The following is a 14,711-nucleotide window of genomic DNA, read 5'->3' as shown; positions in this document are numbered from 1 at the left end:
TTTTCTTTTTTGCTTCTTACCCACCATCAGAAGACACTGGCCATCTGCAGTAGGTAGCAAGCAGTGGTAATGGTGTTGGCTAAATGAGAGACAAGTAACAACCTTCAGAGCAAAACTTACTGAAGTTAAACTTGTAATTCCCATCAGTCACCATTAAGTTGGGAATATTTCACTATATACTCCAGGATAGTGGTCCCTTGAGGAAATTCTGCTGACATGTACTCTCCCCATTCTTCTGGAAAAAAATTCCATTCCATCAATGAGTATGGCTCATCTGGGGCCTCAGGGGAGCTTTGAACCTCTTCTGCTGGCAAGAACATACAACTCCCCCTCCAAACAAAACAAACAAAAAAACCCACAAAAAACCAAAACAAAAAAAACCCAAAACAAACCCTGAACAAAACCAACAAACCCCCTGAAGTGAAATTCCACTACACGTACCTGTCTGCATCTAGTGTGACATAGCACAAGTTATTCTTAAGCCTAGAGTTGTAACAATACTAAACTCAAAAGACATTCTGATTTCATGGTTTAGCAGCCACAAAAATTCCCTGCACCTGAATTGAAGTCATCGGCAGCCTTTGGAGTTATAAAGCAAAATCATGAAAGTCAAAACTGGCTTGTCCCTCCGAGGTCCTACCTTTCCTTCCTGAAAATGTGCAGAAACTTTATCACTGCTCTGAACCAGAATGATAGGAAATGATCTGTTGCAGAGGTTGTAGAAACTGTCTCCCCACAGCAGAAACTGCAATTCCTTATCTCCTAACCAAAGAAATGAATTTCACACTAACTCCAGCCTTGCAGGATGCTCTGGTTTCAGCTAGGGTAGCATACATTTCTTCCCAGTAGCTGCTACAGTGCTGTGTTTTGGATTTGGAATGCAAATGTTGTTGATAACACACTGATGTTTTGGTTTTTGCCAGATTGTGTTTATCCTGAGTCAAGGACTTGCTTCCCCCTCTCTGTCTCATGCTCTGCCAATGAGGTGGAACATAAAAGAAACTGGGAGGGACCCTGTCTGGGACAGCTGACCCAAACAAACCAAAGGGATATTCCACACCACAGAATGCCATGCCCAGTGTATAAACTGGGGGGCTTACCTGGGAGGGTGGCTGATCTGGGTTTAGGAAGGTGGGTCTGGAATCACATAATAATAAGCATCATTCCTTGCTCATCAGGAGGAGATATCCCAGGCTGCCACTCCCATGCTGATTTCCTAAATAGGCTCAGAAGAGCTGAGAGGTGATGTGGCTTCTCTACCAGGTAATTAAAAAGATCAGGTTTAATTCACTGAGAAAAATCTGTGAACTTGTGACAAATATAAAGACCAAACATTTAGGCCTCGTGGGCTGTGAGGAACAAGATATTACCTTTGAAAAGCAAATACTGATACACAAAAGTGGTTGAAAACTCAAGAGACAAACCCAGATTTCGACTGGAATAACTGTACTGTGGCTGAGGTTAGCATTTAGTATTCAGAGATAGGAAACACAGCTTCTATGTTCTGAGTATGCCTCCATTCCTCACTTCTCTTTTGCTTCAGAGAAGATGCTCTAGAAGCCTTTTCCTAAACAAACCCCATGACTTCTATTCAATATTGAGACCATACCTCCAATCTCAACAGAGGTTAAGCTGTCCTGAGAGATGTTCTTCCTTGAAGTAACACAAACATCTTCCTGATAACCAATATGGGAAAGGACCTGTACTAGACAGATACTTAGATCCTGTTTTATTGCTTCTTGGAAGACAATAAATGCATTTCTTAGAATTTAAGGAACCATCAAGCCCCATAAAAGGAAGTAGCACTTTCTAAGTTAGCAAAGGAAAAACAAACCAAATGATTGAATGGCAAAGGATAAGGCTCCTCCACAAAGATGCCCAACAAAATACTTCAAAGCTGTGAAAACACATGGTGGCAAGTACTTGACTTTTGTATTACTTATAATAGCACCCTTATTGTATTTTGAAGACTCAGTGTATGTGTGCACCCCTACAGATACCACTAAGGCAAAAACAAAGCTCCAATTCAAGGACCTGAGGCAGCTGCATAGCCAATACAGACAAGCATACACAGAGTCAATAGGAAATTCACCTTCCTTAATTCTTTATTTCATCAAAAATTCCAACTGTGCAACACGTCTTACTCTCATGCATGTACTTCATACATGAGACTGACAGATCTAGATGTGTAGAGAACAGACAACATTTGGCATAACAACAACTGTTCTATGCTGGGGAATACCAGCCCTTGCACTCAGCAACACTTGGAAATCTCTGCAGGGAAAAAAGCAATGACAGAATACCTCAGCAGTACACAAACCCCATGTTGTAAGCACAAAGGCTACAAGTCACTTTCTTACATAGATTTGGCACAGATTCTCTGGGGGATCTTGTAGACAAAGCCAGGTAAAGGAGACTTGACATTCATCTGCATTATTATCCGTCATGACCAACCTAGAGCTGCAAACACAAGGCAAGTAGCTTCACCTTCAGAACAGTAAGAATGGGTGAGAGTTCAGATGGAAACTCACCCACACTACAGGGAGATGAGCTACTTTTGAAAGCAGTGCTCATGCATGCTAGTTACTCTCATATGCTTATTAAACAGGCAAATGGAACTCCAGTCCTGGAACACCTGCATGGTGTTCTCTAGTTGTGCTTTTGTTACTGAGTGCAACTTTGAGCACTTTTGTGTGGATTTGGTACCTCTTTGTTCAGCCAGAGCGAAACACTGCTATTGTTTGCAGTGCTCTTCACGGCACACTAGGTACATCTCTCAACCCATGCAATAGCTGAGCAGTTTGTTAAAGCAAGATTGGAGTTATACCCGGGAAAATGATTGAATCAAAACTACCTTTCCCATATCAGTACCACAGTTTAAGATTACTTTGGCTCCTTCACAAAGATGTCACTTTATTTTTAAAATAGATAGCTGCAGCTAAAGCTACTGTTCTACTACTATACTTTCTTTGGGCAACAGTACTTAAGTGCAATGAAGAACAGGAACAGTTGACTGCTTAAAAATTCCATATTAAGGAACCAGAAAAGCCAAGTGATCCAGACAGCTTTTAAATAGGTGGAAAGGGAGCGTAGTTTTTAAAGCTTGAGCAAATTGAGAAAATGCCACAGAAGCTTTTGGATTAACCCTGACAAGTTCAGTGGGGACAGGCAAGAAGAGATCTCCAGGCAGGACCCAGAACCAACCTACATGTCAGGCTGACAGTGATTCACTCGGTGCCCTTTGCTTTGATCAAGCGATTAACAGGGTAAAAGCAACTGCACAAAGACGCTCTGTGCTGGCTCTAGCATACAGAGCAACCCCATCTCCTGGTTCTATTTGTTCTCAGTTACTTTGACTAAAAGGAAGGCAAGAGGATTACAGCTGGTCCATTAGGACAGCAATTCAAATGCTGCTTATGTTACAGAGAGCTAAAGCTGACATTATTTCTGGGAAATGCCAAATGTGCTACGATTCTCACACACTGTCCAAAGAAAGGGGAAAAAAATCTGAGAAGATTTTTTTTTTTTCTCCGATCTTTAAGATCTGAGAAAAAGTACAAAAAGTTTGCTGCAGGGCAAAATTTACATGTTTTAGACTGAGGGGAAATTGAAGTAACAAATACCTATAAAAACAAACCCCACAAAGAAGAAAGATGATGCATAGAGTATAGCAAAATTGTTATTGTTAGGACCAGTGCTTGAGATAACTGAAATTACTTACGAGTTCTCTCACAGTACTGGTATCCAATCCTTAGCATTCATCTTCCAGATGCATGAATACTTGAATCTCTGTAAGTAAGAGATTACCAATACTGAACAAAATGAAAACTGGAACAGCACTTTCTTGCACTATTTCAGCTGCCTCTAAACAAACTACATTGTAAAGTTCTATGGTTAAGGCAGTTTGTCTCACAAACCTTTGGGTATAATGGTTCTGGGCTGGTTTTGGTACACCTCATTCTTTATCTTCTTTTCTGAAACACTTTCAGAGGCAAAACTAAGTTTATTCTTTCGTATGAGAGGCATTTATTACATGTAAAGTTCTACCTTTTCTTATTATAAAGGAAGAAAACTTACACTCTGTGAAAAGATCTGTTTCAAGAGACAATTAAGATCTACTTGAAGAACACTTCAGTAAGAGCTTAAGTTTTTAAAAATCAATGCATATATTAACAGCTCTGAAGTAAGAGATTGGGAAAACCTCACTCACCTCTGTTAAAAATCAGATACTCTATGCCTATGTTTGCTGGTAGATGATGTATTGCTCTCAAAGTACCAGAAAAGACCTGAGAAGGTTTTTTTGATTCTTTCAGGTCAGGCTGACAACTGCATGATTGTTTTAAATGAAACACAGGCTACTACAACAGGTTTGCTGCCTACCAGATCACGTTGCACATGTGCAGCTGGTACAACACTACATTTTATAAGTTAAGAAATGCAACTGCATCTGAACATGAAAAACATTTTAAAGTCAAGATATGTATATTTACTGTCACACAAGGAATGCCATTAAGTTTCCATTCTACACACTCAGGTGAAAAATTTGTTAAAAAGTCAAGAAACAAAAGAGCATAAAATCTGTAATAGGCAACAATATACAAAGTTTCATATATAAAATCGTGACTTGTATAGTTTGTTATTTTCATCTTTTCACAAGAGAAAATTAAAAGAACCACACATCACTGAACTTCTACACAAGCTTCTTGTGTTTCAATGTCATTTATTGAGGAGTGAATGAGATACTGTCAGACATGCCAAAGAGACTTCACATTCAAGGGCTGGAAGCTGAACAGCTTTCCTCATTGAGTCACTGTACAAGTTGTTTTTGGGAATCGAAAGTGCGATCAATGAGGTCTTCATGCTCGATGTTTGTCTTCAGTTTTTCATCTTTTGATCTACTACCTTGTTGGGCAGAAGGACACTTTCTACCCTACAAAGACTCACACTCCAATTCATACAATTAACACTAGATGTAGAGAAACGTTTATCTGTTATAACGTACATCTACTGCTGAAGGTCTTATGTCTAATGAGAAAATTCAACTTGTTTCCCTTTCACCATCGTATGGATGGCTGATACCGTTAGAAAAATACTCTTCAGTGCTATTGTAGGGTTTACAGGAGACTTCTTTCATGTTGTGGGATAGAAACCGATTTAAACACCGTTCTGAAAGAATGCTTCTTCCTGCTGCCACTGCCTGGAGGTTGCAGAAGAATGGCCTACACGCACTACAGTTCTGGTTTTACTCAGAAAAGAAACAAAAGAAACCTAAACAATAGGGTAAACGTTTATTTGGAGTTAGTTTTCTTGCAGATGATAATTAAGGCCCTTCAAGCAGAGTTCAGGAGCTCCTGTATGGCTGCCTGTTGATCTGCATTGAGCTGTGATATGCATTCTGTCCACAGTCCTCCGGAAGTCTAGAAAAAAAATGAGAAGGTGTCTTTATGAAGTCTGAAAGTGTCCAAGGCACATCCTAAACTTTGCTGTGTATACAAAGCTCAACATTCACTCAGCTTATTCCTGTAATATACATGCCAAAGAAATACATGAACTCTTCAGTGATACACAGTGCTACACAGGTTCAACTTGAGATGCTCCAAAAGGCTGAACAGCAGCAGAGTAATTGATCTGGGACTCCTGGGAACTCTCTGTAACAACTACGTGGGTTAACAAATGACACTCATGTCTGTGTCAATCACAGCCTAAAGCATTTGTTCTTTTTCACTGAAGTTAAAAGACCAATGTTCAGGCAAAACTGAATCATGCTTCTTTCACATCAGTGTTTTGGGCACTGGAGCAGTAGTAACACACTCAGAGCCTCAAGGTGAGCACTGGGATTACAGCATGATGTGCTACATAAGGGTGTGCAAAATTCTGCTGCCAACATAGGGCGTGGCTCTGTAGTGAAAGGAAAGGTCTGCACAGCATCTGTCTGGGTAAATGTAAACCCTTCATCTGTGCTACCACAGCTCTCAGCTGAGACATTAGCTTTTAAAGTCACCATCAGTAAGGACTGTTCTAATGGCACCAGAAAGTGCTGAATATTAATCAAGATTGAGGAAAAAGTATTTATTCACTTAGCAATAGAAACTGGAAGCAATTGGCACCCTGCTTTCTTTAGGATAATGACAGGGAAAAAAATTCCAGGTGACTGACTTTATGTCTTTAGATTGGCTTTTGCAATAACTGTATAATTTAAGTAATTTTTAAAAAAAAGTTTAATTTATATTTGTTATATTTTACATTCAGTTCTATTATAATGCCCTTTTCTCAAAATTTAAAAAGTTTAAAAAATATAAAAATTGGTTCAAAAAATTCAAAAATAAACACTCTCAGTTGTAATAGTAGTTTTAAGTACCGTTAGGCATTTTAGACTCTTAATGTATTATGAAATATTGCAGAATTAAATGCACTCTTCCAGCATTTCTGATGCAAATTTAAATTGATACTTTACACTGAAATATTTCTGTCCTGACAATACCTAAGCAAAGAGGTTTATACTCAATTCCAATGACCATGTTGATCATGTTAGACACTGGCAGTGAAACAGCTTGCTGAGATCATTTTGGAAAAAAAAAAAAAGTCTCCTGGAATCTGGGAAGCAGGAGCTTGTTAGCAACTCTACAACCTTGAAAATTCCTATCATAGTATAAGACTCTTTTATACTCTTACTAACTAAAGTCTTACAGCTTTACTGAAATCAAATTACTATGTATGAAGAGAATTAGGATTGGTAACACTGTGTTAAAATTGTATTTTTTAAAAGACATGACTTTTAAGATTTTGTTTTTCTCCTCAGTCCAAAGGTAAATCATTCAGCCAGTGCTGAAGGTCTTATACTAAAGTTTCTATCAATCCTGGCCAGAATCAGACATTGTTGTAAACAACTAATCTATACATGTATGTGCCACTGTAGTGTTAAAAAAAAACAACCTCGATGATTTGAGGTAAAGTGAACAAATGAATTAGGTAAACACTAATACAAAGGTGCATTCCTAGACTTTGAGTACTACCAGCAAGGATTTGTATCTGTCAGGCAGAATCTAGAGCTGTCATTTATAGTACTTTCACTTTGAAACTTGCTCAATTTCCTTCTCTTTATATCTTCAGAATTTTAACAACTTTTTCTACCAGACAGAATGGATCTCTCAGGCTGACACACTCATACAGGTGAATAGGTTCCAATATCAAGTGTTCCTAAAATTCTTGAACCTGAATTTTGCCAAAGCAGGTCAGGTAGAAAGCCAGTAATTGAAGATCAGCTGCGTAAAATCCTCCATCCTTTTTTATGAGCAAGATGCTTGCCAGGCACCTTTCTCTCATTAGTACAACATCCACCCAACAACATTTGGCCCTGGAGCAGGTCTGCACTATGAGCATTATCACTTACAGCACTGTAGAGATGCACTGTTTGGACATCCCCATCATCATTAAGTGAGGCATTATGGCATAAAGGAAGTGAACTTACAGCAGTTCCCCAAAGGCAGGGAAAACATCTAACAGCCACCTATATTTGCACAGGACTGAAAAGGGCAGTAGTAAAATAACTTGTGGTTTGCACTTGTTCTCTAACAAAGAACCCAAGCTGCTGCTGTACTAGAAAGTCACAACAGCATGCTGGTGACCCTTACAAGAACCACATCTTGGATCAAATCCTGCAGTACAGTTCACTGATAAAAGACATGCAGATTTCTCTCCAGATTCTAATTTCTGACTCAGAAAAAATCCCCACAAAAACTAATACTGGCTCACATATTAACCATCTCACTGCATGAAAGTTAGTTACAGTTATTTTATTCAAGTGCAAATGTCACCAAGTTTTATCATTAATCATTCAAGGGACATCAAAGGATCTCTAAGATCACTGGTTGAACCATTACTCTCTAAGGAGATAAGGTCTCAAAATTGGTTTAACAGTTTAGCTGCTTCTGCAAGCAGATTGTAAATGTTCCCTTTATGCTTAAGCAAGCATTTATTTACCTGCACTTGGCGAACAACGTTAGCCAGCCGCTTGGTACATGGATCTTCGCGCTTGATAGCTTCGTGGATTTCACCATCTGCAATTATACCCAGTATTCTGGGAAGGTTGGAATTGTTGGGACCGAGGACAATTGGGTTATTGCTGTTACAAAAGACATATTGCAAAGGAATTAATTTAAAAATAATGTAAATGTTTATCTCAAAATATTGTAAACACTTTACACGTAAGTGAAGTGATTTTGAATGATCTTATTCTGAAGCTGCTTATTTCAGTTTAAGTTTCACAGAGCTGAATAAGTATGCACAGCTTTGTTGCCTGCTGACAGCATGTTCCCCCTTCTGTTAATATTTAACCAGCTGATTCTTTACTCAGCCTAAACTTTATCAGGAAGAAGTTCTGAACTTTACAGAATGGCTGAGTTCCATGCAGATGGAAGTGTAAATAGTGTGGCAGAAATACCCTGCTTAAAAGGACTTGTTCTTCTCTCTGTGCCTCCCAGGACGTTGTGTTACTGGCATCAAGAGTGACGGTAACTTCAGCTCTCTGCCAGCACTCTCCATGACACAGCAAGCAAGCAGTTCTGCTCCCTCTTTCGCAGCCAAATGCTGGAGTGGAGGAGTCTTAGCAATCAGGAATCTGTGTGGAACACATGATCTACTTTCCAGCCCTGCCACCTACCATTGCTGGAATGCAGAGGCTGTGAATGTAGGACTGGCAGAGCTCCAGAGAAGCAGGTAGCCAGGCTGAGCCACCTGCACAGACGTGGGCACAGAAGTGAGCTGGTACTGCAATTCTCAATTTCTATGTTCCTGTTCACATGCACCTGGCAGCACTACTATGGTGTCTCTCTCTCTCTCTCTCATCTGTATCTCACTGCTCTATAATCAGTCTAGGGACCTCAGTTGCCATTTTGAGACTCTGCCTTAATCAATCACCCAGAGATACAAGGTATTCACAAAACAGAAAAGACTGTAAGAAATCTAAGTTACTTCCCTTATATCTTTCTCCTAAGATGTGATTCAGTGCCAGCCAGAATGTGCTTACTACATAACACCTCAGAGGCTACATTTTTTCACTCATTTATTAAGTGCATCACATTAGAATAACTGTTTGCTTTTTTCCTTTCATTTTACCTACAGGAGGGAGCACAAACCCAAAGAATAAACTGTGGAATAAGATGCTTTCAATGATAGCTGAAATAATTATTGAAGGAGATAGTACTGTACAATGAAGTTTTTCATATTATTTCTCTGCTTTATACTTCACTTTGTTGGAAAGCAAAAGGGTGCAAAACTACTTAAAAGAAGGCTGCAAGAGCATGTGTGCTGCTTTTAAGAGAAAAAACCCGATCAGTTACTGGTCCTGATATGTAAGCAGAGTATCAAAAAGTTTTCCTGAAATTTTCTGTAAAAGTTTTCTACAGATCTTTTGTCATTATGGATATATAAAGCAGCCAGGATTTTTTTTTTCAGCTGTTAGGACAAGAACAGTAACTGTTTCAAAAAGCAGAAATAACATCAGGGAAGGCTCAGTTCTGACATTTCTAATTATCTTCTCTAAACCATATGTAGATTAACCTCATAGTTTCTCAGTTTTGGAAAAAGAGGGCAAGGAAAGAACATGCAAACAGGCTTACTTTCTGCATTAGTGTGAAGACTTTGCCTTACCTCTCAAGTAAGTCACACAGATAATTGAAAGTATGAACAGCTTCTTCTTTGTCTTCATGAAGTGGAAGCCATGATAACCAGTGTGGAAGGACTTCTTCAACATTTATACAGTCAGGCTTGAACTTCATTATCTTTCCTATTGCTGAAATGCAGTTTTCTGTTGCATTGATATTCTCTTTGGCTTTGGCATCTGGTGACTGAATGACTCTCACCAGCAATGGAAGCGCCTCTAATTGTTAAAAACACAAGAATAAAGTTTAACTGCACAATCAAGCTATACTTTACTATTATCACACATCTGTATATAAAAATATGTTGGATGTACACATACACACCTCCCACCACTAAAAGGTGCCCTAGGGAAAGGTCATAGGAGTAATCTCACCTGGTGAATAAACTTGGCATAATTTAGATAATAAAAATCAAGGAAAGGAAATGTCTTTCAATGGAGGAAATATGCCAGTTTTCTTGCTAGGTTAAGAGCAATTATATTTTTTTAAACAGTCATGTGGGTAACCATACACACCCTTCTTAAAGAATATTAATGTCACATTTTTAGCTACTAGTGTCCATGTAGGCTTCCAAGCACGCTACATGCAAGCAGGAACAATTGTCCTTGTGTTCTTCTGCTAAAAATAAAATACTAAAGCTGTGAAATTCTCTATCAGCACAGTAAGCAGGTTATGGAATTGTACAGAAAGAACACCTCAAAATAACTCTTAATTACTGAGGAAGAGTAACATCTCTCACTTCTGAATTTTGATGAGTAAGTAGAAGCTTTGCAGTTCAAGAATGCACAATCCATTTTCTATATTAAGCCCACTGCATTAGATTTTTGAAGAATTAAGCAGCTATGGAAAAGCTGTTAAACATTACAGAACCACAGAAACATCAGACCTACTAGCTTATGTATACTGAATGCAGGATAATGATGCTGGGCTATTCTCCACAGCAGAGTTTGTTTCAGAGAGGTCTACAATGTCCAGGACAAATGAGCCTGCATTTTATACCTCAGGTTTTCCTGGCTACTGAAGCTAAATCTCTTTTCATCTGTATCCCACTCACTAATACTAATGAATGACTCTGTAGGAATGTGTGTCCTTGCAACTGTAAAATTAGGAGGGCATCAAAATGAATCAGCATAATTTTCTCCCTACAGCCTACCAGACAAGTTTTCATCTTGTCTATAAAACAGATGCATTTTCACATAGATACTGTGTTAGATAAACCTTAAAAAAGCCTTTTGACAACGGAAGACTCATCTTCTACCATGTTAAGCTTTTCTCCAAGGATTGACTGCTCTGACATCTAGCACCACCCAGTTTTGAGGCCACTGATGTGATTTAGGAAGAAATCCATGCAGTTGATTGATACAATTTTCACAGAGAACAGTTAATTATATTCTTCCACCAACATAAGAGAAGCAACCTTGCCAGTTGCATCAATTGTAACCTTGTATCTCCGTCGAGAAAGTGACTTGTTTTGCTGTAGTTTTTCCTTCCATCCTATTTCTTTGCCCTTTACAAAATGTGTTTTTTGTGACATTTGTTTGATCAGGTAACTCACATGCCATTTACAAGTTCTTGCTATATTCCTGGACTTTTTAAACTGACTGCCAAAAATGCTTATATCAATAACTCTGCTTTTTCTGAAGAGTATTTACATACTCTTCCAACTTGCAAAAGAACAATATGCCAGTGCTATACATCAACAAGTAAAGAAAATAAGTTACAAATAAAAGCCCACAGACATGATATTTTTCAGAGATACAGCAAAACCTCTGGGGTAGATAATGTCTCATGACATGGATTTGTTTCTAATCACAGCATATCTTCATCTACTAAAATAGATCACAAAGTTCTTTCATGTATGCAGAAAAGGATTTAGAATACTTTTGAGGTGTCTGCTAATAAACTGTATACTGTAAAGGTGAAAGTTTATTTTATCTAAAATTCAACTTAAGGAGAAGGCAGATGTCTGGGCATAATCCAGGATTATTTGTCCAAGTACAAAGAGAAAGATCAAAGATTTAAAAAAGTTTAAATGGGGTAGGATAAAGTGTAATTAATGAAAAAAAAATTAAGACTTCAACAGATGCTAAAAAGCTCAAAAAATTTAAAAATCAGAACTGTCTAGACAATTCTAAATTTTCATGCTCTTAATGATTCATTGCAAGGCCTCCCACACTGCTTTTCCTTTTCTTTTTAAAAAGGCTCCTTTATCCTGATTGTTATCATGTAATAGTGACATTAACAATGAAAATTACAGCCCTGATTGATGTAGGCAAGATTTGTGTCAATCCCTATCAGATGATTCTTATTTTCTTACATCATCTAATTCAGCTTTCATTTACTATTAATGTGAAATACATATTTTAAATACATACTTAGATGAGTATATATTTTCTTAAAAAGAAAGGAAAAAAACTTTCATAAGGGATGCTACTTAGTGCAAAATTAACTTTGGTGATTGGCAAGAAGAGTGCAAGCAGAAAATAATTTCTTTAAATTTAAGATGAATTTGAAGTTTCAAAGTAATTTGAAACATTCAGAAAGAAAGTAAAATGTTTCTGATAAGTACTCTCACATTCATTTCACTTCTTACTTTACAGAAATCAGGCTCCTTTTTATATAATCAGAAAGCAGAGAGCCACAAGTTGTATTCTAGGCTATTCCTTAATATATGTCTCTTGTGTAGTTTTTCCAGACATCCAAAGACTTTTGCATTAGTATGTAACCACTTCAATATTAGTAGAAAGCATCTATGAGACAGCTGTGTATCAAATAAAAGGTTTTTATGAAATTAACATTTGCATGCCAGATCATATTTTAAAATAGAACATGTAAATCAAGTTTGCTAAGCAGTCAGTGCTGCAACAGAAATGCTACTAAGCAGAACAATAATAAAAGCCTGAGGAACTCAGGCACTTTATCACTCAATCCATCACCGGTCTGTGACACAGGTAATAGCGGCAATCTGTTGCCCTGCCAAGGGGAACAGAGCTCACCACCCAGAAGGCGAGCCATTTCCATTTCTCCCCCCCAGCCCCAGACTCAGTACCTGGGCAGACGGGCCGGTAGCTGTCCCCGCCGAACTGCGCTATCACTCCCACTCCGTAGGCAGCCGCCTGCCGCACCTCGGGGCTATTGTCACACACCGCCTCCAGCATGGGCCGCAGGAAGTACTCGGCGTACTTGAAGGAGGCGGGGCTGCAATGCTCCACCACATCGTCAAAAATGCACAGCCCCCACTGCCGGTCTGGCCACGGCCGGTGCGGACACTGCGGCACAAACAGACAACAGCTCAGACACCTTGAATTTTTCTATGAGTATATCAACAACAATCACAGGAACAGTGGTCTAATACTTTTGTTAAAATCTTCATGGGTTAAATTCAATCCTAAAACCATGTAATTTGTGGTAGCAATCGTTCCAGAAATACCCTGAACCAAACAAGATCCAGGTGTCTATCTTTGCACCTCTGTTTCACACTCCAATACATGTATCAGTCTCAATTTTTCCCCACGAGTCTGTGATACTTTTTTGTCCCTCCTCTTGAAATCCCTTTTTGAGATACTGGACAGTCTCAAGGAAATTAAATTTCTCAAAACAGTTGTGTGTGGCAGTGATCCTGGGTCTTGCCACACAGATTTAAAGTAACACAGCAGCGATCCTGCTCAGAAAGTGTGTGGGGGGGTAACAACTTCATCCTTGATCTAGAATAAACCTTCAATTTCTAAAACACTAATTGCTACATTCTATCTACCAAGTTCTCTAAGACTTCAGCAGGGAAAGAATATTAACTCATCAGAAAAAATAACTAAATTTAAATTAAAGGAAAACAAGGTACTTACAATTAGGTTGACAATTAGTGGAAGTAACCTTTCAAACCATGGCAGTACCTTCTCCTTGTAACTACTGAATATTGAGTGCAAAATATCCGACACTTTAGTCAAAATATAAACATCACTGTCATCCTGAAAGGAAAAGGATAAAATTCACATGAAGATTAACAATCTTTAATGGAGTATAGAAGTCATGTGAACTGCTAAGGTGCCTAAACTAATGGAATAAAGTTGATTTATGACTTTTTTGTAAAACCTTTTGTTTCAAAGTTCACTAATTTTTAATTCTTTGTCTAATTGCAGAATGATAGAATAAGAAAATGGTTTGAGTTGGAAGGCACCTTAAAAATCATCTAGTTCCAAACCCCCTGCCATACTTCTTTTGTACTCAGTATGGTCCTTTTAATCAGTTTATACTTGAACAGGCAGGGGAAACAGTACAACAGTACAACAGTACAGTTTCTGGTCCCTAGTGACCTCCACCTTTCTCACCTTCTGGTGACAAACTAGTAACTATTTCTTGTGCAACAGGCAGCTTCCCACAACTGGATATTTAAACCCTTCCTAGTGAAGCGAGCAAATTTCTGCATCATCAAGGCACAGCTCAAGCAGGAACCCTGGAACATGCACACAATGACATTAAGAGGTAGAGAACTGCTCCAGCACACCACAAGGTCCATCTAGCCTGGTACTGCCTGTTGACCAACAGCTGATAACAGATGCCTGGGGAGGAGAGTGTAACACTTGCTTAGTGAATGCCTTCTGCTCTCTACCAAATCAGCCATTTAGTTATTGCTGAAGTGAGGGCTGGATCTGAAACTACTGTTTGAACTTTCATGACTTCTGGGCTTCTTATATTTCTGCTGCCTTGAGGTATGGGCTACATGAACATACTCTGAGACCAAAGGTGTATATCCAAATGTTACTCATTTGTTAATTCTATCCATATGGCAAGTGATGTCCTCATCCCACACCTCCTTTCACAGAGTAATGCAGACAAGCCATTCTCCAGTCTTTACAGAACAATCAGCAAACATCAGAACATTTTAAAAAATGCCTTGCAACTCTGTTGCAGAGTAGGGACTCAGCTTTTCTGAAACTGCTGCATGCTTGCATTTTCTCTCAGTACAGAGTGACACAGAGGAAATAAAAAGGTCTTGGAGGCAACAAAAATATATCCTCTTGAATGCTGGCCTAATTCTAAAAAGCCTAAAAAGAG

The 14,711-nt window shown here is 38.6% G+C and overlaps 1 protein-coding gene across 1 annotated transcript in view; it reads right to left on the bottom strand.

Annotated features, from left to right (window-relative positions):
• Positions 1-4,700: 4,700 nt before the first annotated feature.
• Positions 4,701-14,711, bottom strand: part of IPO5 (importin 5) — a 41,528-nt gene continuing 31,517 nt past the window's right edge. Inside the window, exons 22-26 of the mRNA XM_059839259.1 lie at positions 13,502-13,624; positions 12,709-12,928; positions 9,649-9,877; positions 7,981-8,122; positions 4,701-5,417 (exon numbers count right to left, since the gene is read on the bottom strand). Coding sequence (XP_059695242.1) covers positions 5,331-5,417; positions 7,981-8,122; positions 9,649-9,877; positions 12,709-12,928; positions 13,502-13,624 — 801 coding nt within the window. The 3' untranslated portion in view covers positions 4,701-5,330. The remainder of the gene's footprint in view (positions 5,418-7,980; positions 8,123-9,648; positions 9,878-12,708; positions 12,929-13,501; positions 13,625-14,711) is intronic.

This window comes from Haemorhous mexicanus, chromosome 2 (assembly GCF_027477595.1).
Source record: "Haemorhous mexicanus isolate bHaeMex1 chromosome 2, bHaeMex1.pri, whole genome shotgun sequence".
Classification (NCBI taxonomy): domain Eukaryota; kingdom Metazoa; phylum Chordata; class Aves; order Passeriformes; family Fringillidae; genus Haemorhous; species Haemorhous mexicanus.
Note: the sequence above shows the minus strand (reverse complement) of the source record. Positions and strands in the feature narration are given on the sequence as shown.